At 36.9% G+C, this 26,688-nt stretch overlaps 7 protein-coding genes and 1 non-coding gene across 9 annotated transcripts; 4 read left to right on the top strand and 4 right to left on the bottom strand.

Annotated features, from left to right (window-relative positions):
* The first annotated feature begins 965 nt into the window (after positions 1-965).
* Positions 966-2,332, top strand: LOC108987073. Its single transcript, XM_018959924.2, has 2 exons — positions 966-1,458; positions 1,592-2,332. The coding sequence occupies exon 1, from the start codon at positions 1,210-1,212 to the stop codon at positions 1,420-1,422; it is 213 nt and encodes a 70-aa protein (XP_018815469.2). The 5' UTR covers positions 966-1,209; the 3' UTR covers positions 1,423-1,458; positions 1,592-2,332.
* Positions 2,333-3,507: 1,175 nt separating this feature from the next.
* LOC108987075 lies at positions 3,508-3,862 on the top strand. Its single transcript, XM_018959926.2, has one exon. It carries the CDS (start codon positions 3,536-3,538, stop codon positions 3,740-3,742), a length of 207 nt encoding a protein of 68 aa, XP_018815471.1. The 5' UTR covers positions 3,508-3,535; the 3' UTR covers positions 3,743-3,862.
* A 43-nt stretch (positions 3,863-3,905) lies between these two features.
* LOC108987072 lies at positions 3,906-6,715 on the bottom strand. Its single transcript, XM_018959923.2, has 2 exons — positions 6,373-6,715; positions 3,906-5,440 (listed from the first exon to the last, which is right to left on the bottom strand). Exons 1-2 carry the CDS (start codon positions 6,609-6,611, stop codon positions 5,155-5,157), a joined length of 525 nt encoding a protein of 174 aa, XP_018815468.2. The 5' UTR covers positions 6,612-6,715; the 3' UTR covers positions 3,906-5,154.
* A 941-nt stretch (positions 6,716-7,656) lies between these two features.
* Positions 7,657-7,738, bottom strand: TRNAS-UGA. Its single transcript has one exon. It is a non-coding gene; the product is annotated as a tRNA-Ser (tRNA).
* A 4,748-nt stretch (positions 7,739-12,486) lies between these two features.
* Positions 12,487-15,915, top strand: LOC108987087 (protein NUCLEAR FUSION DEFECTIVE 4-like). Of its 2 annotated transcripts, none has more exons than XM_018959947.2 (3): positions 12,487-12,932; positions 13,930-14,861; positions 14,978-15,915. In XM_018959947.2, the coding sequence occupies exons 1-3, from the start codon at positions 12,591-12,593 to the stop codon at positions 15,495-15,497; spliced, it is 1,794 nt and encodes a 597-aa protein (XP_018815492.1). In that variant the 5' UTR covers positions 12,487-12,590; the 3' UTR covers positions 15,498-15,915. The 2 variants fall into 2 exon arrangements, with proteins under 2 accessions (XP_018815492.1, XP_018815493.1); XM_018959948.2 differs by having other exon boundaries at positions 12,773-12,932; positions 13,923-14,861.
* Positions 15,916-17,038: 1,123 nt separating this feature from the next.
* On the top strand, positions 17,039-20,316 carry LOC108987065 (zinc finger protein 511). The gene is made up of 4 exons (XM_018959908.2): positions 17,039-17,205; positions 17,898-17,962; positions 18,771-18,969; positions 19,617-20,316. The coding sequence occupies exons 1-4, from the start codon at positions 17,077-17,079 to the stop codon at positions 19,983-19,985; spliced, it is 762 nt and encodes a 253-aa protein (XP_018815453.1). The 5' UTR covers positions 17,039-17,076; the 3' UTR covers positions 19,986-20,316.
* Positions 20,317-20,546: 230 nt separating this feature from the next.
* LOC108987066 (50S ribosomal protein L27, chloroplastic) lies at positions 20,547-22,803 on the bottom strand. The gene is made up of 3 exons (XM_018959909.2): positions 22,255-22,803; positions 20,972-21,073; positions 20,547-20,880 (listed from the first exon to the last, which is right to left on the bottom strand). Exons 1-3 carry the CDS (start codon positions 22,549-22,551, stop codon positions 20,701-20,703), a joined length of 579 nt encoding a protein of 192 aa, XP_018815454.1. The 5' UTR covers positions 22,552-22,803; the 3' UTR covers positions 20,547-20,700.
* An 862-nt stretch (positions 22,804-23,665) lies between these two features.
* LOC108987034 (ribonucleoside-diphosphate reductase small chain-like) lies at positions 23,666-25,043 on the bottom strand. Its single transcript, XM_018959873.2, has one exon. It carries the CDS (start codon positions 24,784-24,786, stop codon positions 23,794-23,796), a length of 993 nt encoding a protein of 330 aa, XP_018815418.1. The 5' UTR covers positions 24,787-25,043; the 3' UTR covers positions 23,666-23,793.
* Positions 25,044-26,688: the final 1,645 nt, after the last annotated feature.

The following is a 26,688-nucleotide window of genomic DNA, read 5'->3' as shown; positions in this document are numbered from 1 at the left end:
ATTTAACATTTTTTAAAAAAATAAACGAGTACCGAAGAAAAAGAGTGAGGTGCATGCCTTCGGTTTGGAATTCATCACAAATATTATTGTTTGATTTTACCATCTTTAATCATATTAATTGATGTACTAATTTTAAATGTCTTAATAAATTAGTTATACAATTAAAAATACATTATTTAATTTGATTGAAGATAACAAAACTCAAGATAAAAAAAATTAAAATTAAAAAATTAAAAAAATTCTTTTAATGCTGGACCGACCTTGTTCGAGTTGTATGTGTTTGATACTTCAATCTGGGCAGAGATTTCCAAAGTCCAACATCAGACCGGCCCAAACATATTTGCTGAAGCTAGTTTAGGGGTGCCCATTCTTGGTATGACTGTATGAGCTCCACCTCATCGACAACCTAGTGTCTGAAGCTGGCCATCACGTTGACGTAGTTTAGTTCCTTGTCATATAATATATATGAATAAATATATTTATTATTTATTTTTTTATCATTCTCTCATCAATTTATGATATGACATTAGATGATAGATTCACAAGTAAAATATAATAAATAATTTTCAATCATTTAATATCACATCATAAGATAATGAGAGGATGAGAATTAAGATGATGAGTATAATTACTCTATATATATATATATTCAATAATTTATTGTCTTTTTCAATTTTCACTTTTGGTAGTCTCTACCTTCAGGTACATTCCATTCCTTAATGCATGCATTTAGCTCTTTGTCTTTTCTGTAAAAGATGTAAACCAAACTAGTAGTGTTCCATACACACGTAGCCACGACTCCACCTTTACACATGCACGTCCTTTCCCAATTGTCTCTTTATTATTTCTTTAAAAAAAGGCTCCACCTTCATCAATGATCTCTAAAGCAAGTTAAAAGAAGCCTTATGGTGACCAATTATTACAAGCTTATAACGAAAGAAAAAGGTGTTTGTTTCCATCTTCATGAAAGCAAACCCACTAACCATAACATACCTTTCCCCTCGTTTTAACCCAATCTCTTCTTTCTCACTAAGTTTAGCATCCCTCATCCCCCCCTTCGTACGTATTAAAATCATTTTTCCCCTACTATACATCTTAGGTCGAGCATATCCTTGTCTTCTCCTCTCATTCATACTGCAAGAGAAATCCCAACTAATTTTCTTATCTCCTTTTCATTTCGAGACGAAAGATAAAGAGACAAAAAGAGCGATGGGTGCTGATTGGGGGCCGGTTGTTGTCGCGGTGGTTTTGTTCATTCTCTTCTCGCCCGGGTTGCTGTTCCAACTGCCGGCTAGAACAAGGGTGGTTGAGTTCGGGAACATGAACACAAGTGGGATTGCCATTTTGATTCATGCCATTATATACTTTTGCATACTCACCATCTTGGTTGTTGCAATCGGTATTCACATTCACGTTAATTGATCCAAAAGCTGCTTGGCCATAACGTCCATACAGCTTGTTAGCTCTTTCTTTCCTTTTTTTTTTTTCATCTCCCCAAGATAGAGTTGCTGTATATCTCCCTTTGTTTAAATTTTCACATTCTATTTCCGTTTCTGTTTTCCTTGTTAATTGGTGCGCTGTTGGCTTGTAGGTCTTGTTTACATTAAAGTACAAATCTATGAATTCTCTCGTAGTCATTCTGGCCTTCAGTACTGTTCCTCTCACCGAGGTTGTTGGTCTATCCTACAACTGCTACGAGCAACGAGTTTGATCCGATTCTAAGTTCTTTGTCGTATTTTGTTTCATTTATCATTGTCACATCATTAGAAGTATAGGCACGAGAGAATAAGCAAGAAAGCTATGTGCTTTTTATATCTGCTAAACGAGGTGTCACCGGAGTCATACTCACGACACATTATAGATGTCGGAAAGATACCGAGAAAAAAAAAAGCCGATCTGCCGTTGTAGATATCGACTCGGACCGCCAAGAATATATAAGCACAACGTAGAGAACAAAGAAGATGAGAGTCTGTGTATGACGAATGCCTTGCCTTTAGGTCTTCAAGCTGTCGAGCTCAGGCCAGCTGCTAGCTGTTTCCCTGTAAGATGAAAGAGAAGTCCCGGTGCGAGCTAGTAGCATGCACGAACAGTGCCACGCCGATCAGTACGGCAGCCCAGTTCACCATTTCTTTCTCCAAAGAAAAAAAAAATTAATGTCCTTCATCTAGGTGTTAGATAAGTCAGATGTGCGTGTCGGTGAGGGATCGCCTAAGGACAGCAAGAAAAGTGGCTAGTTTTTACTCGACGGACGGGGACGAGGAAGTTGAGATCTTTTGAGGGTGAGCGACAGTTGAGAAAATGGAAGGATCTTGGAACACTCTGTAAGCAAAGAGCCAAGAGAGAAATATTATATTTATATATATATATATATATTTTTTTTTTTTTAAATTTGTACATTTGCTCTAATTATTAAGCTACGTTTGGATGTTCTATTAAATTATGTTTAGATGTTGAATTATGTTGAGTTAAATTGAGATAAAAGTTAAAAGTTAAATAAAATATTGTTAAAATATTATTTTTTAATATTATTATTATTTAAAAATTTAAAAAAATTTAATTATTTATTATATTCTATGTTAGAATTTGAAAATATTGTAATGATTAAATAAAATGAGTTGAGATAAGTTTAAAATCTAAACTGGCCCTAAAGTTAAGACATTTTAACTGAGTTCAGCTGAGTATACCAATTACAAATTATAACACATTATAATTTTGAATATCAATTATATATGTGCATGTTAAGAAAGGGATAAGAATTTGGAATTTAAAGTGCATTTAAAAAAAAAGTTATACTATAGACAATGACTTTTACATGCATTTCAAAAAAGTTATCATGTCTAATGGTGGTATATATTCAAATGATAAATATGAATAAGAAATGATAAAGTTTAATATATTCAAAACAGTGGGATTATTAATAAAAACAAAAAAAAAAACAATATTACTTTAATTTTTTTAGTTATTACATTTATAAGTTGGTGCGTAAATTTATTATATTTATATTAAAAAAAAAAACAAAATACGAGCTGACATAGAATTTACATCGGTAATATATTATATGTATCCATAAACAAATTTATTATAAATGCAATTTTTACTCAAATAGTTGAATCATCCAAGAAAAAAAAAAAAGTGATGAAATGGACGGCATTGATTGGAGTGGTGTCACCCAACTCCATCCGTTATTGGGGCCTCCAATGATTGCAGACTGCATAATCATCCACCCTTAGTAGTTATTATTGCACTCCTTCTGGGCTTGACAACAATAGAAAATGATGCTTGGCCTTATCCAATAGAGAGCAGAAATAACTTTAAATAAATAAATAAATAAAAAAGAGGAAGAATAAAGTTTAGTGGTTGGGAATTAAAGTTCCAGCTTTAGGAAATTCTGTTCCCCCGTCCAAGATTCCGAAGTAATATATAAGCATGGCATCCAAAGCCCTTTTTTACATGCTTGCCTGATTCTTCTTCTTCTTCTGCTGCTGCTGTTGGAAATTGAATTTGTTTGTTTTGGTGTGGTTTGTTACTGCTTAGAATGAACGATTGGGCTGCTTCCCTCATAGCTGCGGCTCTGTTTGCAATTCTGTCACCAGGAACACTCTTTCAAATGCCTGGCAAGAATCGTCCCCTTGATTTCATGAACAGGAAGACTAGCATTGCTTCCATTTTTGTGCACACAGTTCTCTACGGTTTGTTTCTTATTCTGTTCCTTGTTATTCTTCACATTCACCTCTACGTCTAGCAAGCAGTAAGGTTGAAAAAAGGTTTGATGCTCTACTCTTTTATTTCCTGCTTTTGATCGATGTAAGCCTCACGCAACTTGAAAGGAAGAGATTATGAAGATTACTTGGTGTCCCCTCAACTTTTTTGTGCTTAGATTTATTTCCATGTAGAATACAGTCGCTTGATCCATGATAATATCGTCCTTGATTCAGCAGTTTAAGTTACAACTGCAGGAAGACAAACGACCGTACGGTTCTCGAAAAATGAATGATTACAAATTACCTCGGCTGTGATGCTCTGTTTCAGATGCGAACAAACACAACATGTTTGTTTGTATCTTCTTTGATTGGAGCGTGGCTACAAATTACATAAAGAACAGAGGATGGCGCTTACTCGCCCTGTTTCTCCCCACCAGTCATCATGATCAGTTCAATCCAGATATCACCGCCGCTAGAAATAACTGTCACTTTGGTTTGCTTACACGACTATATATTTTGATTTTCACTTAATATAGACAATTTGAAGAAATCTCAAACGGCCTTCTAAGCATCAAATTTGCATAGCAAAAATGATCCCTCTTCCCTGCTCAAATCAAAGATTAAGCGATGCTTGAAGAATGAGATGAGATGAGATGAAATACAATGAGATGAGATGATATACAATGTTTCCAAACATCCCCTAAGATTTTGTGCTTGTTTTCACCCTCTACCAATCACTCGCTATACATTAAGGCATCGAATGTATGGCCTTTTCAGCCTTTTGTTCAGACGGTGCCCATGAGCCTGATAACCTAATTAAAGTAACGCATAGATTCAAGATTTGCCTCTAGCGTGTAATGTTCACCGTACTTTGAAAATTTTATACTTTCCCCATCTAGTCTTATCGCGCAGATCCTTCCTGATCACTCCAACTACATTAACATTGTTGAAAATGAGATGGCATCCACCCAAATTCTTGTCAAGCATAGCCCCATTTCCAACAATATCCTTGTCAAGCATTCATATATACATTCCATCCAACCCAAATTCTTCATCCCAATTTTGAATTCAGTCCACCGTGACCATATTTTCTGTTATATTGTTGTCCTCTTTTGCTCATTAAAAAAGAAAAAAGAAAAGGGAGAGACAGAGATGTGCAAACCACAAGGCAATATGCCATGTGAAATTGCATATCATCCTGTATAGTCTCGGTAGAATTTTGGATCGGGTGAATTTGAGTGGTTAAGAACTATGCATACAAACAAGTCAAACTCAAACCATTTGTCATTAATAGGGAGAATCAATGGAAAAATTGCAATAGAAGTAATAGAAGCACACAATTTCAATTTTCATTACAGAAGAAATCGATGGGACATGACAACAGAGATTAGAAGCACACAACGTTACCACTAGCTCGGGAACTTGCAGATATGGATGGTGTTTATTCTGGGATCTATGAGCCCAGGTACATGTGGACTCCAATAGCTAACAAGAAGATGCACATTAGAGCAAAATAGAGGACGGAATGAACCAGAATGGACACTCCACTCGTCTGTAAGTTGCCAAATTCTACGTAGCGGTTTTTCCCCGGCATCTGAATCAGTAACCCCGGCGTGAGCAGTATGAAGAGCACCACGGCCACAAACACCGGCCCCCAATCCGACATCTTTTTCTTCTTCTTCTTCCAATTGATTGATCTCTCTCTTTCTAAACCCTCACTGGACCTCTCTGTAGTCTCTCTTAAAGTTCACAAGGAGTGGCAATGGAATTGAGAAGGTAAGATGATTATAAAGGTTAAGTTTTGCTTTGGGAGGAAGGGACAAAGGAGTTGATGACTAGGAAACTGAAAAAGTGAAGGTTAGAGAATCAAGCTATTCAGATTCACATTATATATTATACAGGTCACATGCAATGCACTGCTACCGTCGAAGGCAACTGCGGACGTAGGACTCTCATACAGTTTTGATTGTCTCCTTGCCAGTCAATCTTTACAGTCTATTAACTAAAGTGAAACTGATAATGTGAAAGGGGTCTCGTGAAAGAACGACGTTTATAATCTTGGAGCTCAAAAAGCACTTTTTATTGCTTATGACAGAAATATTCTGGTGGTAGCATTTCATACCCCCGTGATCACGCCACCTCCAAGTTAGAAGACAGAGAGAGAGAAAGAAACATAAAAGCAATGGCTATGGCACAACCTGGATTGAATTTTAGATGTCAAATAATGATTTTTTTTTTTTTCCAAAAAAATACTCTTCTGTCAAGTTCCTGAATCTTAACACTCGTGCATAGTTCAAGCGAAAAATGTCATTCAACACGTAAAAGCTCCCCTGTGGTGTCGGTATCAGATGGAACATCTACAGAAAATTGAGGCATAACATGGAAGGCAGGAATTACAGGAGAAACAGAAGCATTCATAAGTTGGGAACAATCTAGCCACAGGGGAATGTTCAAGTGAGATCTTGATATAAATACGATGGAAGTTAAAAAAGCTCAAGGCTGTTAGTAGATTACGAGAAATATTTGGAAAATGTTCGCGTGTTCAACCAATCAAAAGTTTGATTTTCCACACGCCGTATATTGCACTGGCAAGTGCATAAATCGATGGCTACGCCTTCAGAAACAAGCATTAACCGAATATATTCAGCTTATTAGATGTTTGAGGAAATACCTGACTGAATCTGAGCGCGTGTTGTTCACCAGCGAGCTGAAGATTGCCGTCGTGGTGGTGATGGCGTGCTTGCACTGCTGGAAGGGGAGGCTGGTGAGCTTGGCCACAATGTTCTGCGAGCTCTGGATCTTCTGGACTTCGAAGGTCAGCATGGAGCTCTCCCGGTACAAGTTCGCCAACGCCGCTCGGTTTCGAAAGTCGAGAAGTAGTGCTCCACGAACGCCTTCGTCTGGGTTCATTTTCGCTCGCTCTGCCCGCCTATCTGGATCGGGAATAGAAGCGAAATGAAAAAGGGTCAAGGATCTTGATGAGTTGTCCGTTGAAAATAAAATTGAGCGGCGCTACGGCCACCGCTCCCAGCTGCCGCTCTACCGTTAGTAAGAGCATTAGTTATGCTCTCAACAAACTTTAGCCAGAATTTGATTAAGAAATTCACTTTTATAAATTTAACTAGTTACTTTTTATCATCATCAAATAACAGGCTCAATAAATATTTCACAGTTTTAATAAAATATTAATTTTAAACTTTTCATTTATTTTAGTTATAATTGTAATTTAAATATTTATTCGTTGTTAAAAAACTACCTACTAATTTTCTAACGTTCATATTATTCCAATGGTTATATTTCTTCAACAGATATATTTTTTTTAACTTATATTTCTCCAACGGATATATTTCTCCAATGGCTATATTTCTTCAACGGTTATATTATTTCACTATAAAACATAACATTTCCTCAATAATATTATTCACTTCAACTCAAGTGAATATTTTAGTCTAAAAAAATTATTTGACTAGCTCGTTTGGCTCAACAAATTTGGCTAGTGATTTAACTTGAAGTTAAAATCACTGTTGATTTGTTGAGCCAATTGTAGCACATTATCTTACACTTTAGCTATTCTTTGGCTATAATTTAACTTTGTTGAGCCCATAACTGGTGCTCTAATAGGACTTTTTTTTTATTTAATTTTTTTTTTATGTATATGTATTTTTTAACACTTTGAGTTGTCTGGTGAAAAAAAAATTGAGTGGCACTACAGCTGGTAGCTCCCATTAGTTATAAGACCTTTTTTATTTATTTTTTATATGTATTTTTTAATATTTTTAAATATTTTTTTAAAAATAAAATAAATATAATATTATTAAAAAATACTTACTTAATAACTAAATAAAAAAATACAACTGTAAAATAGAACGATAATAATAGTATTTTCAGACAAGATTTTGTTAAGACGTTTGGGCTTTTACTGTATTTTAGCATCAGCGACATGAAAAGGATTCAACGTCGACAGCAGGGTTCGAACCTGCGCGGGCGTAGCCCAACAGATTTCAAGTCTGTCTCCTTAACCACTCGGACATATCGACGCTAATGTTTACCATGTTTCCCCATTCGAAAATATCACTAAACTTTATGCAGGTGAAGATTTCCATTCCAAACATTTTTTTTCCCTGATAAATAAAAGAAAGTTTTATTGCTTGACCCAAGTACACATATATCATATGATCCCATTTCAAGCAATTTAAAAACAGTAAACTGATTTTGGAGGACAGAAAAAACTAGATATGCATACAACTAATATGTCGAGATAGAAAACATGACTTAACACATTTTTAAGACTGTATTTAATATTATTATTTTAGATAAAGAAAATACTAAATGTACCTAAAAAAAATTTATAAAAAATTTAATTCTCTATGTGTCAGTTTTAATCGACGATAATCGGAGGGATTGAATGAAAAAAAAAAAAAAAAAGAGTTTGGCTGAGATTGAAATAACACAACACTTACCTTTTCCAATTAGTGTGTAAAAAAATTGGTGTTGATAGAATATCAAATTGGGAACAACAGTGTAGTGTCTAAGAAGTTAGCTAATCTCTTATGAGAGAGGGAGGTGTGAAGACGATAAGATAATTCTTGGAGTTTTTTATTTTTCTCATGTCTCTGGTCAAATTTAATTCTTGCAAGAAAATGATTCAATGAAAAGAGAGATTTCGAGTGGGAAGTTGGAAGAATGAGAAAATATGAAAAAAAAATCTGAAATGAAATGAAAGGGGAAGACGGAGGAAAGCGGCTTCGTTTGGAACCAAAAATCCTCTCAACTTATCTCAACTCATCATTACAATTTTTTCAAATCCTAATACAAAATATAATAAACAATTCAACTTTTTCAAATCTCAAAATAATAATAACAATAATAAATAATATTCTAACAATATTTTATTATCTCAACTCAACTCAACTCAACTCACTTCAACATCCAAACGCAACCTAAATGGTGTCGTTTACATGTTGTCACGTGGGATGCGGGTTTCGTGCAATTTCTCTCGCCCGTTTGTCGCAGAAGCATACACACCAAAAACCTTTGCAAATTGTGCATTTGTCGTAATGCAAAAGAACTCAATGCACAGACCCCAATTCCAATTCCAATCCCCATATAATAATAATGACATCAATTTCAAAGAACAAACAGAGTCCAAGATCGCTAAAAATCACATACCACCGGCATCGAGCAGATGGGGCAAACATGAGGAACAACTTCCCCGATATGTTTCTCTGACTTGTCCTGGCTAGGGGTGATAAACGGAACGGATCGAACTGGATTGAGATTGAGACCGATCGGTCTTGATCCACATTTTAGAGAATCGAAAAGTTTGGATCCAGTCCACGGTTTAGGATTTTTCCGAACCGAACCGGACCGGACCGAATGAAAAATAAAAATAAAAATAAAAAATATTTTTTATATAATAATTGTACAATTAACAATATAAAATTTTAAATATGTTATTAATACTTGTTAATATTCTATAAATTTATAATATTTTATATATATCTTCATCTAACCTATCACTATTAACAATATAAAATTTTAAATATATTATTAACACTTGTTAATATTCTATGAATTAACTAATATATAATATCAATTAGTTAATTATATAGTAATTATATAAATTAATAATATAATTTTCATCTAATTTATTATCATTAACTATATAAAATATTTTTTTTATTAAATTTGTTACATAATCTACATTAATAAGTCACTTAATTTAATTTAGTATTTTAAATAAATTTTTTTATTAATTATTTAAAAAAAATTAGGCAAGACCCTTTGAGTGTTCGGTCCAGTCCAGTCCGAAAAAATAATAGACCGAAAATATTTGGTTCATCGCCAAATCAGACTGGACTATTTGCACCCCTAGTCCTGGCTAGTTTAGCTTCCACAATCTGTGGCTTTTTAACAAACAATAAAGTCTATTAAACGTACCAAAATATCTTTAATTGACATGATATAACTTGTTGAATGAGTAGCATTTAATTAATTTGAAGGACCGTAATTTTCACACATAAAAGCATACAGAAAGTAACCAAACTAGGTGTCACAGAATTGTGCTAGGAAATAGGTTCATTTTGTACAGAATTTGCTTAATTTTTGGAGAAATATATAGGATGCTAATATGCTAACACTGTCATGGTTATTTCTTTGCCATTGCTCAAAGTTATACTGGCACCTCTGCGTTAGCACTGCTATGAAGTAAACCTTAAATATAACTTTTCCAAAAAATTTTATAAGAATTTTAATAATTTATAATCAATGGCGGAACCAGAAATTGTGTCGAGGGTCGGTCAACTTTTTTATTGTGTAAAGAATAATACTAGATACAGTCTTAGGATGTACAAACTCTAGGCACTCTCTTTAAAAAAAAGTGAGATTCATCGTTAAAAAATATTTTTTTTCATATAGGTCTTAGATTTACCTACTTTTTTCAAATAGAATGGGCGAAGCTTATACATCTTTAGACTGCAAACATTATTTCTCTAATATAAATTAAAAAGAGACTGAAAAATCATAAAGACATAATTACTACAAACTATTTTCATATAAATCATCGACATTAAATGATTTTTTTTTATATTTTCACTTTGGATTCCATATTAAGAAACTCAATATTATATAACAAAAATTGTTTAGATTCATATTAATAAGTTGAGAAATGCTTTGGAACGGTTGGACTGTTTTTAGCCCTCTAACAAACTTCAACAATAAAATTCTATCTCAGCATTGCATAAGTTAAAGTCATGAGGAGCACCGCATGAGATTGCAAGCTAGAATTAAAAGCCCTGCGAATGAATTGCTTCCCCTTCCCTCTTCTACCAAACGAGTTGGGCTTGTTGCTTCCACCAATCGTTGCCACCACTACCAGACCATTGCCAACAGTTCGACACAACCAATTCTTCGTCCTACCCAACCAGTCCGTGTATTCTATTTTACAGAAATCACCGATTGCAATAAACTTGAAACAAAACTCTTCAAATTGAAAATACATAATATCTTAGTTTCTCAGGTAGGCTACTTTACATAAATTACGAATTTGAATCACCAATCGAAACTAATACTTTTTTCTTCTCCACAGTCAAATATTGCTTAGTACGTGGGGTCCCTTTAACATCCTAGTTGTGGTTCGAGGAGACCCGCATCCATGGTTTGAGCACAAGATCCCAGATGAGCTCCGATGTAATGATGATGGGTGGGTTTTTATAGCTTTGCGGCGTCGAAGAGCGATGGCTGAACGAAGAGAAGGGTTATGAGGTCTTTATGTTGAGGGCAAACGACGATGAGAAAATCAGGATGAAGTTAATGGCAAAAAAAAAAAACCCTAAAAATCATAGAATTCTAATGAGAAAATCATAACAAAAAATCATGCATTGTGAGGGCGAACAATGAGGAGGGCTCGCGAAATTAGTCCATCGTTCAAAACCCTGGGTTTGGGATGGGTGATTGGGGGTCGCGAAATCAGTCCATCGCGGCTCAGTGGGTCGATCTCCATCCATCGTGGCTATGCAAGAAACAGCCTGTCGCGGCTTGGCAAGGTATTTTTGAGATCAATCCGTTGTTCAAGACTTCAAGACCCTTGGTTTTCAGCCCATCGTGGCTCGGCAAGAAATCAGTCCATCGCGGCAAGGAATTCGCTTGGTTTGGTCAGGGTGGAAGACGAAAGGGGATAGGATAAAGGGTCTAGTCAATTTGGAACACGATGAGGACTTGGAATACATGACGAGGACTTGGAAGCTTTTTGTGGGGTTTTTGATCTTCTGTAGGATGGTTGTAGATATGTAAATTAGAGTATTTACGTGGATGGTTATTATTGGTGGACTGTTATTTGGGATTAAACAGCCCACCAACTTGAAGGTATTCTCTAATAAGTTTATTATTTCTTCTAAGCTTAATTTTAATTTTAATTTTGGAAAAGCCACATTCTTAAAAATAAATAATATATAAAAATTAAAAAAAATTAGACTATAAGAAAAATTAAAGAGCGATATTTTTAGGTATATTAAAATTTTTTAAAAAAAATTAGAAATATATTGAGGTTATAAATTTTTTGTTAGATTATTTTCATTTATAGAATTATGTATTATTGATATTTTATGCTTTCAAGAAGTTCTGGAGAGGGCGTTGTGTGGACACCGTGGAGGCCCCCTTAATACAACGTAGGTCTGCCACTGTTTATAATTTTTTCCACGTTTTTCTTTATTTTTAAATGAGTTTTGTTACACAATTTTTATTACACTCCATAATTCATATTTTTTGAAATTTTAAAATTTTTTAATATTTTTTAAAAAAATTGTTGAGTTTATTGTTTTTAAATTATTTTAAATTTATTATTTATTATTTATATAATAAATATTTTATAAAAGAAAAAATTATAAAAAAATACGTGTGAAATGTGAGGATGTTACAAGATTTATTCTTAATAAATTGTTGGGATTTCGTGCCTTTTTCATATTTTCTGAAAAATACGTACATTGATGTTGAAAGATTGTCTGGTAACTGGTTGGCGGTTAACGCGGAATTACCAAAAGTCAAAACCTGAATGATACGTAGGTTTCCCAATCACAAACTACAATTCTCACCCTCTGCTGCTTTGATTTCCTTTTCATTTTCCACGATGTCCGAAGTGTCATCTCCGTAAATGATTTCGTTGGTGACATTTGCTTTATTACTGCCAAGGAACTTGGTGCCAAACCACACAGTTCGCTGTCCCAATTCAGCACGTCATCGTCATCGTCAACCCCTCTCTCTCTCTCTCTCTCTCTCTCTCTGGTGGTTTGGTTGTATTATAAAGAATTATCATTAACTTTTCCAGGGAATAAAATAAGCCAAAGATAGCGGCTTTGGTTGTTTTGGAAGAAGGCACCGAGTGAGTGAATTAAAATGGATGGTTGGCGATGGAGAGAGAGGTTGGGGTCGTTTTTTAGCAACAGATGGCTGGTTTTTGTGGCGGCAATGTGGTTGCAAACGTTTGCGGGAATCGGTTACCTTTTCGGGAGCATATCGCCGGTAATAAAGAGTTCGCTTGGCTATAACCAGAGGCAGGTCGCTAGACTCGGCGTGGCCAAGGATTTGGGTGACAGCGTTGGCTTCTTGGCTGGGAGCCTTTGTGAGGTCTTGCCCCCGTGGGCTGCTCTTCTCCTCGGTGCTCTCCAGAACTTTGTTGGGTATGGCTGGGTTTGGCTCGTCGTCACTGGAAGAGCTCCCACTTTGCCTTTATGGGCTGTGAGTATCTTGTTTATCTTTTCAGTTGAATGCTTTGTTTATTTTCCATCCAGTATAGCTTTTTTCCCATTTTGGCACCGCGAGTTTCAACCAAAGGATGGTTTTTTTTCCCGTGTCCTACTTCTATTCATCACAGATTTAATTGATCATTCCAGTTTCCGATGATATATTTTGATGAAGCTTATTTTGTAGTGCTTAGTTTTGTGTGATTGAGAAGAAAGTTTGGTTTATCAACTGAAAATTTTAGTGGTTGGAGGTGGTGTTTGAAATATATGTCGTTTTGTGTGCCAGAAATTCTGATTTGCCATCCCACTGGATTAATATCGCTATTATATACCGATCGCCTTATGTGGTGATAGAAAATGGTTTCTTTGTCTCTTTCTGACTTAAAATTAGATATAAAATCTTGGTAAAGCCAAGCCTACAGCAGCTGATTAAAGAACTCTGAGTTTTGTGTTATCTCCACCAAACTTCATTTTATTCAATGTTTTACTTGCTTGAAAGGATACTGATTTTAGTTAGGTGATTTATCATTTTGCCTAACCTTGCCCACAGTAAGTCCGGTGGGCCTGTCAACAAGTTGACTTATGTGATCTAATCCTGAGCTCTAAATGATGAGCTGTAGGCTACAAGAGCACGATCAATAGAAACTCATAAGCTTTTACTGCTAAATGAGCCTTGGCAAGTTTAATTGAATGTTGTTTCTTTCATCTCTTTTCTTGTCTTTCTCTTCTTCTCTCCCTTCATTTTAATTGAGTGCGGTTTTTTGTCTAATTGTTAGTTCCTGGTCATCATAGCGCATTTTCTTGAGAGAGTTGGATTGGCACGTGGGCCTGTGGCTCACGTTTGTTCTGTGCAAGATTTTTTTTTTCCTTTTTGTAATTATCCCAAAGATTCAATATTAATACCAATTCTCTATCAGTCAGATTTTTCACAAACTTTTCAAACTTATATACCATCTTGACAAGTTAAATCATTAACGGATATCAGTATGCAGATGTGCATTCTTATATTTGTGGGAACAAATGGCGAGACCTACTTCAATACAGTTGCTCTGGTTTCCTGCGTGCAAAACTTCCCAAAAAGTCGCGGTCCCGTGGTTGGGATTCTTAAGGGCTTTGCTGGATTGGGTGGCGCAATTTTGACTCAGATTTATGCAATGATTCATTCTCCTGATCATGCATCTCTGATATTCATGGTTGCAGTCGGTCCAGCAATGGTAGTTATTGCCCTAATGTTCATTGTCAGACCTGTTGGGGGTCACAGGCAAGTCCAGCCAACTGATGGAAGAAGTTTCTCGTTTATCTATAGTGTCTGCCTCCTATTGGCTGCGTATTTGATGGGGGTCATGCTTGTTGAAGATCTGGTCGATTTGAACCGTACAGTGATAACAATTTTTACCATAATTTTATTTATCCTTCTTCTGATTCCAATTGCAATTCCTGTGTCATTGAGTTTTTGCCTAGAGCCAACAGCTTTAGAAGAAGAGACACTTCTTCCTGAGCCACAGAAACAAGAACCTGACACACTTCGACAGGATTCCAGTGAGCTTATATTCAGTGAACTGGAAGATGAGAAGCCAAAGGAAGTGGACTTGCTTCCAGCATCAGAGAGGAAAAAGCGAATTGCCCAATTGCAAGTGAAACTATTCCAGGCAGCTGCAGAAGGAGCAGTGAGGGTGAAGAGGAGGAGAGGTCCACATAGAGGGGAGGACTTCACCTTGACACAAGCTTTAATTAAAGCAGATTTTTGGCTTATATTTTTTTCACTTCTATTGGGTTCTGGATCTGGGTTGACAGTGATCGATAATCTGGGCCAGATGAGCCAGTCATTGGGGTATGATAACACACATATGTTCGTGTCCATGATCAGCATTTGGAACTTTCTAGGACGCATTGGTGGTGGTTACTTCTCTGAGGTCATTGTGAGGTACAAGTTGATTTCAGTTCCTCCTGAATTTTTGCGAAGCCTTAATTTTGTTCTTAAAAAAAATGTTCTTATTTTGACTTGTTCTTCTCATCCATTCTTATGATTTTAATGAACAGGGAGCATGCTTATCCAAGACCAATTGCGATGGCTGTAGCCCAACTCATTATGGCAGTAGGCCATTTTTTCTTTGCTATGGGGTGGCCTGGGGCAATGCACATCGGCACGTTGTTGATTGGACTTGGCTATGGGGCTCACTGGGCAATTGTGCCAGCTGCTGCCTCGGAGTTGTTTGGTTTGAAAAAATTCGGGACTCTGTACAATTTCCTCACACTCGCAAATCCTGCAGGTTCATTAGTTTTCTCTGGTGTAATTGCTAGCAGTATATATGACAATGAAGCAGAGAAGCAAGCTCATCAACGCCATCACCAGCAGCAGGATTGGGGATCAGTTTTTTCAGTCATGTTTGGTGTGGATGAACCACTGAAGTGTGAAGGTGCCATATGCTTCTTCCTAACTTCGATAATAATGTCTGGATTATGCATTATTGCATTTATACTAAGCCTCATTCTCGTTTATCGGACCAAGATTGTATATGCCCACCTCTATGGAAAAACTAGTTCAGCTCGGCTTATATAACCAGATTATTCGTCCAGATCAATGTTGTGTCTGTGCACTTCGATCAAGGATCTTTCAAATTTCTTCCTTGTTCATATCAACAAAAATAAGTAGAACAATGGCAGAGGGAAGCATGCTTTGGAATTGGAACACTTCCACTCGAGGGTGAGACTACGTTCTTCCCGATTATGTTGCAGATGGGTAACACGACATGGTTGTGTATGATTTTCATTTTTGCATTTTGAGATGCTGTATTCAATCCTTTCCCAGTTTGGACATTAGGCTTGGAAGTTTATAAAATCACCATCAGTTGTGTCCACTGTGCTCTGCAGATAAACAAATGTGTTTGTTCGTATGTCTCTCTTGGTATTTTTTTTTTTTTTTTAAATTGTTTCTGTATAACAATTTAGCAATCAGATGCCTGCATATTTCTATACCATTGCTCTCACGATGCAAGTTACTCGTGCTGGTGTTTGACGGAATAGTGATTGATGGGGTTGAAATTGTGAATGTGGGTTTGGCCTTTAGCAAGATTGGGTTTCGAATTCATGCTTACACGGTGAACTGCTGCACTGTTCGGTTGTGACAAACTTCCTTTCCAAGTGGAAAGAATGTTTGAGCTTGGTAGTAGGCATAGACTGCACAGGAAACTCTTATATGACAGATTACTTTTCGATATATATATATATATATATATATATATATATATATATATGTTTTTTAGCAAACCAGAGTTTATTGATATGCCCTTGAAGGAAAACTATGAATACGTTTTAAGGACCTTGATATCAAAAGTAGCACTTTAGAGTTTAGATCCATCCAAGTATAGTCATATTTTGTAATTCATACGTTAGATTTATTTTATAATAAAAATAATTTTACAATCCGACGTATCACATCAGTTGTTACAAAATGATATAATATTTTCATCTTATTACAAAATGTCATATATAATTGCATATTTCTACTTAAAGACAAGTAATGTTAGATATAATTATGGGTTGTGTAAGCGTTGCTCAGTTATTTTGAAAAATGATTGGGTTTATCATTAAAAAATTAATATTTTTTTTATGTAGATCTCATATTTACTCACTTTTTTTAAAGAGAATGTACGATACTTGTGCATTCTACGACTACTAATATCATTTCTCATCAAATTATTCATATTTATATCGAGACTATAAGCCATAGTGGTTTGAAAAACACGTTTTAAGTCCAATTTTCCTGTTTTGGGATTTACAATCAAATCTTACAACCATGTAATTTAATCGAAACGTAATAGATATGAGAATCTTTTATCTACGCAAAAGTATTTCTGATATAATATTATAAAATTATTTTTGTTATAAAATAAATTTAACGTATGACATGAAATATATTATTTTAAGAATAAAATTTCTTTGTGCTGCCGCTTCTCTCTCAAAAATGTCTGAAGGAAACTTTAAAGAAGATAGACTCGTTTGGGCCTGGCATTATCGATTTTAAGTTTGGGCCGAGCCTTACGCCCAACCCAAACAAATGCAGTCCGTACCGGAACCTGCCAAACGTTGCCAATTGAAAATTTCAAAATCAAGTTCATTCGAGCAGAGGTGAGAGGACCATGGCGATGGATGTAGAAGAGAAAGAGCAATTAGGGTTTCCGTACTGGAAATCCGTTCGCCGAACGTTCGGGCCCGAGTCTCCCTTCTTTGCTTCTGGCAACGTCGAGAGGGAACTTATCGCTAAACAGGTCCCCGTTGATCTTTCAACTTCATGATTATCTGGAATCATGTAGTATGTGATTAGCTGTAGTAATATTATTAGAAAATTTATTTCTTTGGGAAACTTCGATTTTCTCAACCTTTCGAGATTCTTTGCGGTTGCGAAAATGGCTGAATTAATGGAGTTGTCTTTTTCGGCTTTTCTCTTTTTTGATGAGTTGATGTAGAGTTTGTAATGGACCAATGGTCGGTATCTGCTTTTACTGTTTTATATTGCCATAAGTCTTGAGTTTTCATGGGGAAAAGAGGAATCAATGCTTGTTTTTTTTGATAAGTAACTATTTAAAGAAAAATATACGAAAATCAAGTTCATATTATCTATGCTAGTCACGGGTGTCATAAATGTTAGCATTCGCCCTTGCTTAAGATCAAGTTGGTATCGCGAGATTGCACCTTTATCAGTTAGAGGTGGTAGTTTCCTTGCGCTGCCAAAGTATGTGTAAAGCCTATGCTTCGTCACATTGGATAAATTCACGCCATGTTAAGTTTTCCTCTTCTGTTGAAGGGATACTAAATTGTAGACTTGACATTAGTGCAGTGTCGACTACGTAAGTGGTGTTCTAGAAGACGCGTACTTTTACCTTGGTTAAATGTGGGTCAGTCTTTTGTACTTGATCTTCTGAACAGAATAAAAAAAAAACTTCTCTCTTTTAACTTGCAGGTTGCATTGGATTTAACCGAAGATGAAAAGGATAAGCTTCAGGATTTGGTAGCTAAGGAATGCGGGTAATAATGATTAAAATTAATTTTATAATTTTTCTCCATGCCTATTGTATTTCATTCTGGTTGTATATCATTCTTTCATTGTGAAATTACGTGCGACTTCTGATTGATATCAGGACTGGTAGATGCTTAGTTTTGTAGAGTTTAAGAGGAAAATAGCTTTCGCATGTGCATTGTTCAAGAAGCCTTGGATTCCTGATGTACTGAGCTGCTTTTAAATTTTGGTCCTGAGGTAGGAGTAAGAAGCTTGAGCTTTGAGTTTTAATATGATGATTAGGGATTTCATTGGTAGTTCTTTCATCCATTTACTGTAAATGAACAATCACATATTTTTGACAATGTCCTCACCTAGGAAAGGCAGGGTCAGAAAGTCCCACCTATGGGGAGTAAACCGTGGATACTCGAGTCCACACTTCAGAACCATAAATCAGATAATCCAGGGAAACACCTAGTACAGAATCAAACCTAGGGTATCTGAGTCTACCCTATCCTTTGATCACTAAGCAGCACCTTGACCAGTATTTAACCATTGTTGTTTCCACTTGCATGTCTGATAAAAGATCTGGTTCTTTCCAAGTCAGCTGTTTTATTTATTTATTGATGTTTTTTAGGATGGTTGAGACCCTAACTTTTGTCTTCCAAGGAATGCTGTCTTTGTAATGGCCACAATTGACTGGTTTTGGCAGCTGCCTACCGGGGGGTAGGGGATATGTTATGTGTTTCGTATTCCAAAATACAATAAAACATTCACATACCTATGTTCTTGTATTTGTTCTAATGTGCCTAACATTAAAAACTAACTTCTGAGCAGGGTTTTCTTTTGCCCAATCGTTGGTTGTGGTTCACGCTTGACTTCGTTGGAGAACTTTGAAGATCATTACAATGCACGGCATACTGCATCCTGTTCAATATGCTCTAGGGTTTACCCAACATCACGCCTGCTAAGCATACATGTATCGGAAGCACATGATTCCTTCTTTCAGGCTAAAGTTGCACGCGGCTATGCCATGGTATCTTTTGTTATATGCAATATTAGTGTGTGTGACTGGATACTAACTATTGCGTTGTTTTCTTCCGTTTTTAGTAAGATGTCGTGTTTTGTCCCTTTATGAATTGTGTTTATTAACTTTGTACCTATAAAGAGAAACAAATATTTCATTTTTATCACACATAATTAGGATTTTCTGTGATGGCTGTGGTGGAAGAACAAAGCCCAAAACATGACATTTGATTATGCTCCGTTTTCTATTTTTGTTCCTTCTGGGTGCTCAGCTGGGATTTACTTGTATTTTCCTTGTATGGGATTTGTTCTATGACCCAATTGACTGTACCCATCCTTGACCTTGAACTCACAAGGATCATGCGCGCACACAGAGATGCACGCAGGAACAAAAAAAGGAGTAATAACTACCATACGCAAAGATAACTCAACCTCTCTGTTGTCTGGTACTCTTCAGAGCTCAATGTTTCCTAGATAGCATTTTGTCCATCCATATGCTTTCTAGCCTGCAGAATATAAACAGATGGCAATAACTTGTGGAAATTGAAAATACCTTTCTTATAATGTTTAATCTGCAGTACTTGTAAAAAAAAAAAGTTTAATCTGCAGTTTTCATTTTTACTGGACTCTGATATCCTCCTGAATTTTGATTAACAGTATGAATGTCTGGTGGAAGGCTGTAGTTTGAAGTTCAAGAGCTACAAAAGTCGACAACAGCATCTGGTGGACAAGCATAAATTTACCACTTCATTCGAGTTTTTCAAGAAAGCCCACTCATCTAAGAAGCAGAGGCAAAAACTCCAACGCAAACAAGGTACTCATAAGAGGGAGGAAGCTTCGTGTATGGAAGTAGAAAATGAATCCATTGATGGCCTTGTTTCAGCAGTCTCCAAATTAAGTACTTCGGACTCCTCTCCTTCATCTGTTAGCTTTGGTAGGCGCCACACCCGTGGACTGTCTTTTGTCCCTCGCGCAGTTCAGCGCGATAAAATAAGACCAGACTGCACCGAAGCTGGGACAAAGTGACCGCAAGTATATGTACGCAGATCAAATTCAGATTCACCATAAAACCCTCACCTTCTTCCACCGGTTCCTATGAACGCTTCTGCAACCAACTTTCAAAGATGATTGAAAGAGAAAACGGCTATTTGATGCTGTGAATGATATTTAGCCTTTCCCTCTGTATATTCACTGGTTTGGAGGATGGAAACTAAGCCGCTTTCCGCTTTTCTTTTCTCCCTTTTGTTTGTAACTCGTGGCTTCTTGTATGTCACTGATGTCCCTTGATATGCAGACTTTGGAAGAAGTTTCATGTGCGTGACATTGTTCTAATGAAGCACGATTTTTTGACAACGTACGTAACTCATAGCTAAAGCCTAAAGCTATAGCAACACTGATTTTCATAGAGACATACCCGCAAGGAAATAGCATCATGATAGCAAACACCTTCTGTCATTCACAAGAAATTGTATTTTAATTTTTAATCACCAACTCATTACCAAATTAATGAGGTAATGCTAACAACATTGCAAATACCAGAACAAAGACTAAGAAAATTTCAGATGCAACTCCGCAAAAAGGAGAGAGAGAGAGAGAGAGAGAACAAAATACCACATTTCAAATTTGGTGCCAGTGTTTACAGCTACGTTTCTCGATAAAAATATCAACAAATATGGAATTACAAAAGATCCAGCTAATGATGCAAAGCTAGAATTTGTGGATGGAGAGCTGCCTTCTAGAATTAGCAAATGGGATGGCTATCTGTGGCATCAACGGCAGAAGCCAATACTAGTTGTGGTTGAGCAATTTTGCCTTCCGCTCTTGCTTTCTTGCGCTCACGCTGCAGCCTGAAGGATTCTCTCTTCCTTGCTCTGTAACTGTTGGGGTTCTCTGGCTGTACTACTCGTGGATAAACACTCACCTGTCAATCATAAAAATCCATGGTCTAACTCTAGAATCTGTTCCTCACTGAATCTATAATTGAAAGGTTTAATAATAACTTGGAAGCTGACCTTCTTCCTGTCAGGCCCAAACTTCTCAAATTTTACGAGTCCATCGATCAAGGAGAAGATCGTGTGGTCCTTGCCAAGCCCCACGTTCTTCCCTGCATGGAACTGAAATGTTGCAAAGGAAAACATTTTAGATGTCGTGTTGGGGATAAGGTACCATATATTACAAGTCCTGATATTTCTGAAAGAGGTGGGAAAACAGCATAGCCATTGTACTACGGTTATCCCAGCCCATCAGAAGAGTAGACTTTTTTATCACCACTAAGGAAGTTCATGTAATTCATCATATTCCAATTAGTAATGCCTTTCTAAACTCTACATGATTGCATAATGATCATCGGCAGAGAAAGTAAATGCATCGTGAAGCCTCCATAAACCAACTCATCCAAAGTTGCCGTCTTTTATTTTTGTGCTACCTATAGGCTATAACCATGTCCATTCTCATGGGTACAACACAGAATCCAACAAGTTCTATAGTGCCGTATAGGGTTCATTATCTGCCAACCCTCTATCTCTGCAATGTGGCATTTAGTTCAAAACAACGGATTTGCAACTTGTAAGTCACAAAGCTTGCTGAAAACTTGAGCTAAAAACAATACCTCCCAGAAACGAATTATCACCAACCATGCGACACTCAAATAATAGAATTTCCTAACTCATCAAGTCATCATGACCATGCTAGGGACATCATAGTTGAAACAAATGCCTAAACTTTCCTGTGAAAACTTCCAAAAATAGTTCTTATATCCTCTACCCGACCTCTAGATTGTAAGCCTATTCAATTTAAGCTTGAAAGAATCTAGCCAATTCAAAAGGAACATTTTTTTTTCTTGATTACATTACCATGAAGCATCATATCCTAGCTGAGAAGAATGAACCTAGCAGAGACCCACAAGAAGCACTAGATTAGGCCCACACTTCTTCGACCACAGAAAGTTTCCCAATACAGACACCGGCATTGCCTCTTGAACGTAGGTACATATAGTGGATATCCCAGAAACAAATTTAGAATTGAACGAATTTTAGCAAGGGGAGGCATTCTCCTTTGCGATTGGTGCACTTCTATAGTCGTTCACGAAACACCCTTTATCATCAAATTACCAGTTGCCTCCGTAATTTCCAAGAAAAAGAGTGTCGAGAGAGCCTAGTAGCCATGTACAGTTATATGCAGTTTCTATCAATTAAGACCCCATAGATCTGTAAATCCTCAGATGGGAAAATATGAACTTCTTGATTGAAAATGGAGCAAGCTCCAAGATGTCGAGGGAATATATACAAATATATACCTTGGTCCCACGCTGGCGAACAATGATGGAGCCCGGCTTGGCAACCTGGTCACCGAAGATCTTGACGCCGAGTCTTTGGCCTTTGGAATCTCGGCCGTTCTTGGTGCTCCCGGCTCCTTTCTTGTGCGCATTTTGAATGGTCAGCGGCAATCTCACGGAAGATGGCTTGGGACCCACCACGCGTATGGACCCTAAATCGCCTCTGAAGAAAGAAGAAGAAGAAGAGCTCGGAGAAGCTAAGGTGAGGCCTCTGAATGCCCCAGCCAGGTTGAAACTCATCGACGTAGCCACCGCCATTTTCTTCTTCTTTTCTCTTCTTTACTGAAATTTACTTGGAAACTATTTGAGATTAGATTAGAAAAAGAAGAAGTGTGTGATTGGTGGGATTTCTCTAGTTAGGGTTTGGTGGTGCTTGGTATTTGCTCCTCTGAGCTGAGAGGCTGCCGAGAATGGTTGAGAGGAAGACAAAGAAAGAGTGCGACCAGTGCGACCCTTATCTAATATCTTCGGAGACTAATGGTTCATTGGTTCACATTCACGATACTAGACGGCATGTCGTTCTGCCAGACTCACCGGGTCCCATACTATATGGTATGGTATATCATCAATACCTTACATGTATTTTTAATTTTTTGCTCTTTCAAGCCATTTCCGTGTCAAATAGAGTCGGTAAATCGTACGAGTAGACAAGATTGACGTGAATAGATGTACCAAAAGTTTCCTTAAAGAAACAAAGAATAAAGGCAACGAGGAAATGAAGCACATCAGCGCAATAGATGTACCCATTTGTTCGATTGGATCATTACGGGAAAAAATTGGAGATTCAAACTAAACTGAGGGACTACAGCGAGCTGGTGTGGAGAGTGGGATTTGAACCCACGCCCTTTCGGACCAGACCAACTCGGCCATCTCCACTTTTCCGATTTTTCACGTGTACAACCTAGCGCCCATCCACATGTTTATGCGAATGTTATTATGATTTCATCAAAAACAGACGAAAGATCAATGCACAATGAAAAACTCTGCGAGCGAGCGAGCATCACATACCACAGTCGAATCTCTGACCCTCTTATTTTAACAAATTAGCACTGTACCTAATTACTGCGATAGCACATCGAGAATTACTACCATTCGATATCTATGCTCGGACTGTTGAAATCAACATAGATGACCCTCCTGCAAGCACTTGATACCCCAATTTTTCAGACAGACAGTTGCTACTTGGAGTCGCATCCTAGAGGATCGGCCTGTTTTTCACTTCGACTCCAGTCTATCGAGCGAAAATGTAATCATTTCCAGAACCAAGCCAATCCTTGGGGACAAAATATAAGAAAATTTAACCAAAAAGGAACGGTTTTTTTCCTCCATGGGGATCGTTTGGGAACAAAGGAAAATGGAAAAGCGCACTACGGAAATTGAAAGTAGTTTTATAAGTTTATCTTATATAATTTCTCGAAACAAATAAATCGGAGAAAAAGATGGAAAAAAATGCACAATTTAAACCTAAAACGAAAACAACACGAAACGAATGTTACAGGTTCAGAAATCCTCATCCAACTTGAACACATGGTTTCCACCACCGTTCCCGTTAAGGCTGAACATCACGGATGCCTTCTGGTACTCCCCGACTCTCTTCTCAAAGAAATTGGTCTTCCCTTGCAACGAGATGAGCTCCATCCAATCGAAGGGGTTCTGGACGTTGTAGATCTTCCCGTACCCTAGCGCACCCAATAGCCTGTCGGCCACGAATTCGATGTACTGGCTCATCAGCTCGCCGTTCATTCCCACCAACGCACATGGCAGCGCGTCGCACACGAACTCTCTCTCGATGTCCACCGCGTCGCGGATGATTCCCTTGATGCGCTGTTCACTCAGCTTTTTTTTCAAGAGAGAGTAAAGCAGGCACGCGAAGTCGCAGTGGAGCCCCTCGTCTCGCGAGATCAGCTCGTTGGAGAAGGTCAGACCGGGCATCAAGCCGCGCTTCTTCAACCAGAAGATGGCGCAGAAGCTTCCGGAGAAGAAGATACCTTCTACACACGCGAAAGCGACGATGCGCTCAGCGAAGGACTCGGCCCCGTCGATCCAGCGCAGGGCCCACTGTGCCTTCTTAGCGACGCAAGGGACGGTCTCGATGGCGTGGAAGAGGCGGTGCTTCTGGGCGGAGTCCTTGATGTAGGTCTCGAGCAAAAGACTGTACATCTCGGAGTGAATATTCTCGATGGCGATCTGGAAGCCGTAGAAGGCGCGGGCCTCGGCGACCTGGACCTCCTTCATGAACCTGCCAGCGAGATTCTCCAAAACGATGCCGTCAGAGGCGGCAAAGAAGGCAAGGATGTGGGAAATGAAGTGTTTCTCGTCGGGAGAAAGGGATTCCCAATGAGAAAGGTCCTCGGAGAGGTCAACCTCCTCGGCGGTCCAGAATGAGGCCTCAGCTTTCTTGTACATTTCCCATATTTCCGGGTACTGGATCGGGAACATACAGAAACGGTCCGGGTTAGGAGCAAGCAACGGCTCTTCGGGAAAGGCAGGCATTTTCTCTGTGCGGTGTATTGTTGAAAAATCAAAGAGAGAAATGAGGAATTTGAATGATTGGGGTTGCAGAGTATCTGGGATAATGAGGGGTGGATTTATAGAGGGAACGAGAGAGATGGCTTTGAATTTGAGATAGGAGAGCGGGGAATTTGAAATTTTTTTTTTTTTTTTTGGGTGCGAAGTGAAGCTTGCGCGAGAATGAACCCAAGAAGGGTAAGGTTTTGAGTTTTTTTTCTTTTTCGGTCGGGAAGAAGAAGCTTGTGGGGGAAGCAAACCGGTGGGATTGGACTTTCAATGAGAGGAGGTAACGGGCATAATGAAAGTTTCACCTCGAGTATGTATATGAAATTTTATTTGGAAGATGGCAAAAAACACCCTCCATTTTATTGACATATAAAATTTAATTTATTAAAAAAATTTAAAATTAAAATCTCTTAACAATCAAGTCTTACAATGTCAATAAAATATATGATTAAAATATATGATGTACTTTATACACCGACTTTCAAATAAAAGAATTCATCTTATAATTTTATTAATAATTGTAAAATAATTTGAGTTATAATATTTTATTAAATTTTAAAAAAATAAAATTTAAATAAAAATATTATAAAATTAAAAATTGTATTGATTTTTTTGTTTTATTTTTTAATTTGTAAAAGTTGTATTGTTTTTATGTTTGAATAATAATTAGATAATTAAGTTATATTTGTGAATGAAATTATAATTTTTTTTTATAATTTAAGAATTTCATCTCTTTATTTTTATGTCCAAATATCCCCTAACTTAGGATCCACTGAAAGTGTTTTATCTCATATCATCTTATCATTATAATTTTATCAAATTCTTACATAAAATATAATAAATAATTTAATTTTTTTAAATTTTAAAATAATAACAATATTAAAAAAATAAAATTTTAACAATATCTTATTCAACTTTCATCTCATTGCATTATGTAAACAGTATCTAAACTTTTAAAGGTTTTTTGTTGGGAAGGAAAAGAGAGTGGGATGTTTTCAAAGGGTGATTTTTATGTACGTGTTTATAATGTTGGACTTTAGGGAAGGAAGGTTGAGAGAGGGAAGAAATGTGTGAAGAATTATTTGACAAATTTGTATGGTGGCGGGAACTTTTGTTTAGCGCTAAGGTTTTTGAACTTCAACCCACTCGATGTATGGGGGGTAAGAGGAAGGCAACGCAATAACTGTACAACGAGTGCTGTGGTGGATGGATCTAACGTTGACCATACTGGTCCCCGACTCCCCGCTCCCACCAAATAGAGTAATTTACAACATTAATATTACAGCGACTATTAAAGTATACCCCCACAAAATAATTACATCCTTCAAGTATTTGTACCAAACTGCATTAAAGCAATGTTGTAAACGCCCAACGCCATGCCACCACACGACACACAACCATGTCGTGTCATGTGCCGTACATTCACTTTGCGTGGGGTTGAGTGTTGACGACACGTGCTATACGTGTGTTCAACATGTATCAAGTGTGGCGATTGCATGCTAGCGGCGGAGCCGGCAATTTTTTAGGAAGGTGCCAAATTTTTAGTGTGTGATACGTTAAAGATTCAAAAATCATAAAAATATAATTATATATAAAATTAAATATTGATAATTTGCTATATATATATATGTAAAAATAAAATTATAAAAATACATTTTAATATATGTTTCAGATTTTTACGATAATATTTCATGAAATAGTATTCATTAATTATTTTTATAATAAAACATTTAAAATTTATTTTCTTCATAGAAACTAGTATGTAAGCTAATTTATTAAGTTTTATGTAAATTCTAGATATTTTCATGTCATATTAAGCATATAATACTATAATTGAGACTTTAAATAAGTTTTTTCTTGCTCGATGAAGTCTAAAGG

The sequence above is a fragment of the Juglans regia genome, chromosome 10 (genome assembly GCF_001411555.2).
Source record: "Juglans regia cultivar Chandler chromosome 10, Walnut 2.0, whole genome shotgun sequence".
Lineage (NCBI taxonomy): Eukaryota > Viridiplantae > Streptophyta > Magnoliopsida > Fagales > Juglandaceae > Juglans > Juglans regia.
The sequence above is the reverse complement of the archived record's forward strand: the minus strand, read 5'-3'. Positions and strand labels throughout refer to the sequence as shown.

What these genes read in the sequence shown, in the direction of transcription:
- LOC108987073 (XM_018959924.2), top strand. Translation starts at nt 1,210, where the DNA reads ATGGGTGCTGATTGGGGGCCGGTTGTTGTCGCGGTGGTTTTGTTCATT.
- LOC108987075 (XM_018959926.2), top strand. Translation starts at nt 3,536, where the DNA reads ATGAACGATTGGGCTGCTTCCCTCATAGCTGCGGCTCTGTTTGCAATT.
- LOC108987072 (XM_018959923.2), bottom strand. Translation starts at nt 6,611, where the DNA reads ATGAACCCAGACGAAGGCGTTCGTGGAGCACTACTTCTCGACTTTCGA. An exon ending in ACGCGCTCAGATTCAGTCAG is followed by an intron (nt 5,441 to 6,372) that starts GTATTTCCTCAA and finishes GTGAACTTTAAG; the next exon opens with AGAGACTACAGAGAGGTCCA.
- LOC108987087 (XM_018959947.2), top strand. Translation starts at nt 12,591, where the DNA reads ATGGATGGTTGGCGATGGAGAGAGAGGTTGGGGTCGTTTTTTAGCAAC. An exon ending in CCACTTTGCCTTTATGGGCT is followed by an intron (nt 12,933 to 13,929) that starts GTGAGTATCTTG and finishes ATCAGTATGCAG; the next exon opens with ATGTGCATTCTTATATTTGT. An exon ending in TTCTCTGAGGTCATTGTGAG is followed by an intron (nt 14,862 to 14,977) that starts GTACAAGTTGAT and finishes TTTAATGAACAG; the next exon opens with GGAGCATGCTTATCCAAGAC.
- LOC108987065 (XM_018959908.2), top strand. Translation starts at nt 17,077, where the DNA reads ATGGCGATGGATGTAGAAGAGAAAGAGCAATTAGGGTTTCCGTACTGG. An exon ending in GGGAACTTATCGCTAAACAG is followed by an intron (nt 17,206 to 17,897) that starts GTCCCCGTTGAT and finishes TTTAACTTGCAG; the next exon opens with GTTGCATTGGATTTAACCGA. An exon ending in TTGGTAGCTAAGGAATGCGG is followed by an intron (nt 17,963 to 18,770) that starts GTAATAATGATT and finishes ACTTCTGAGCAG; the next exon opens with GGTTTTCTTTTGCCCAATCG.
- LOC108987066 (XM_018959909.2), bottom strand. Translation starts at nt 22,551, where the DNA reads ATGGCGGTGGCTACGTCGATGAGTTTCAACCTGGCTGGGGCATTCAGA. An exon ending in TTCGCCAGCGTGGGACCAAG is followed by an intron (nt 21,074 to 22,254) that starts GTATATATTTGT and finishes GCAACATTTCAG; the next exon opens with TTCCATGCAGGGAAGAACGT. An exon ending in TTGGGCCTGACAGGAAGAAG is followed by an intron (nt 20,881 to 20,971) that starts GTCAGCTTCCAA and finishes TATGATTGACAG; the next exon opens with GTGAGTGTTTATCCACGAGT.
- LOC108987034 (XM_018959873.2), bottom strand. Translation starts at nt 24,786, where the DNA reads ATGCCTGCCTTTCCCGAAGAGCCGTTGCTTGCTCCTAACCCGGACCGT.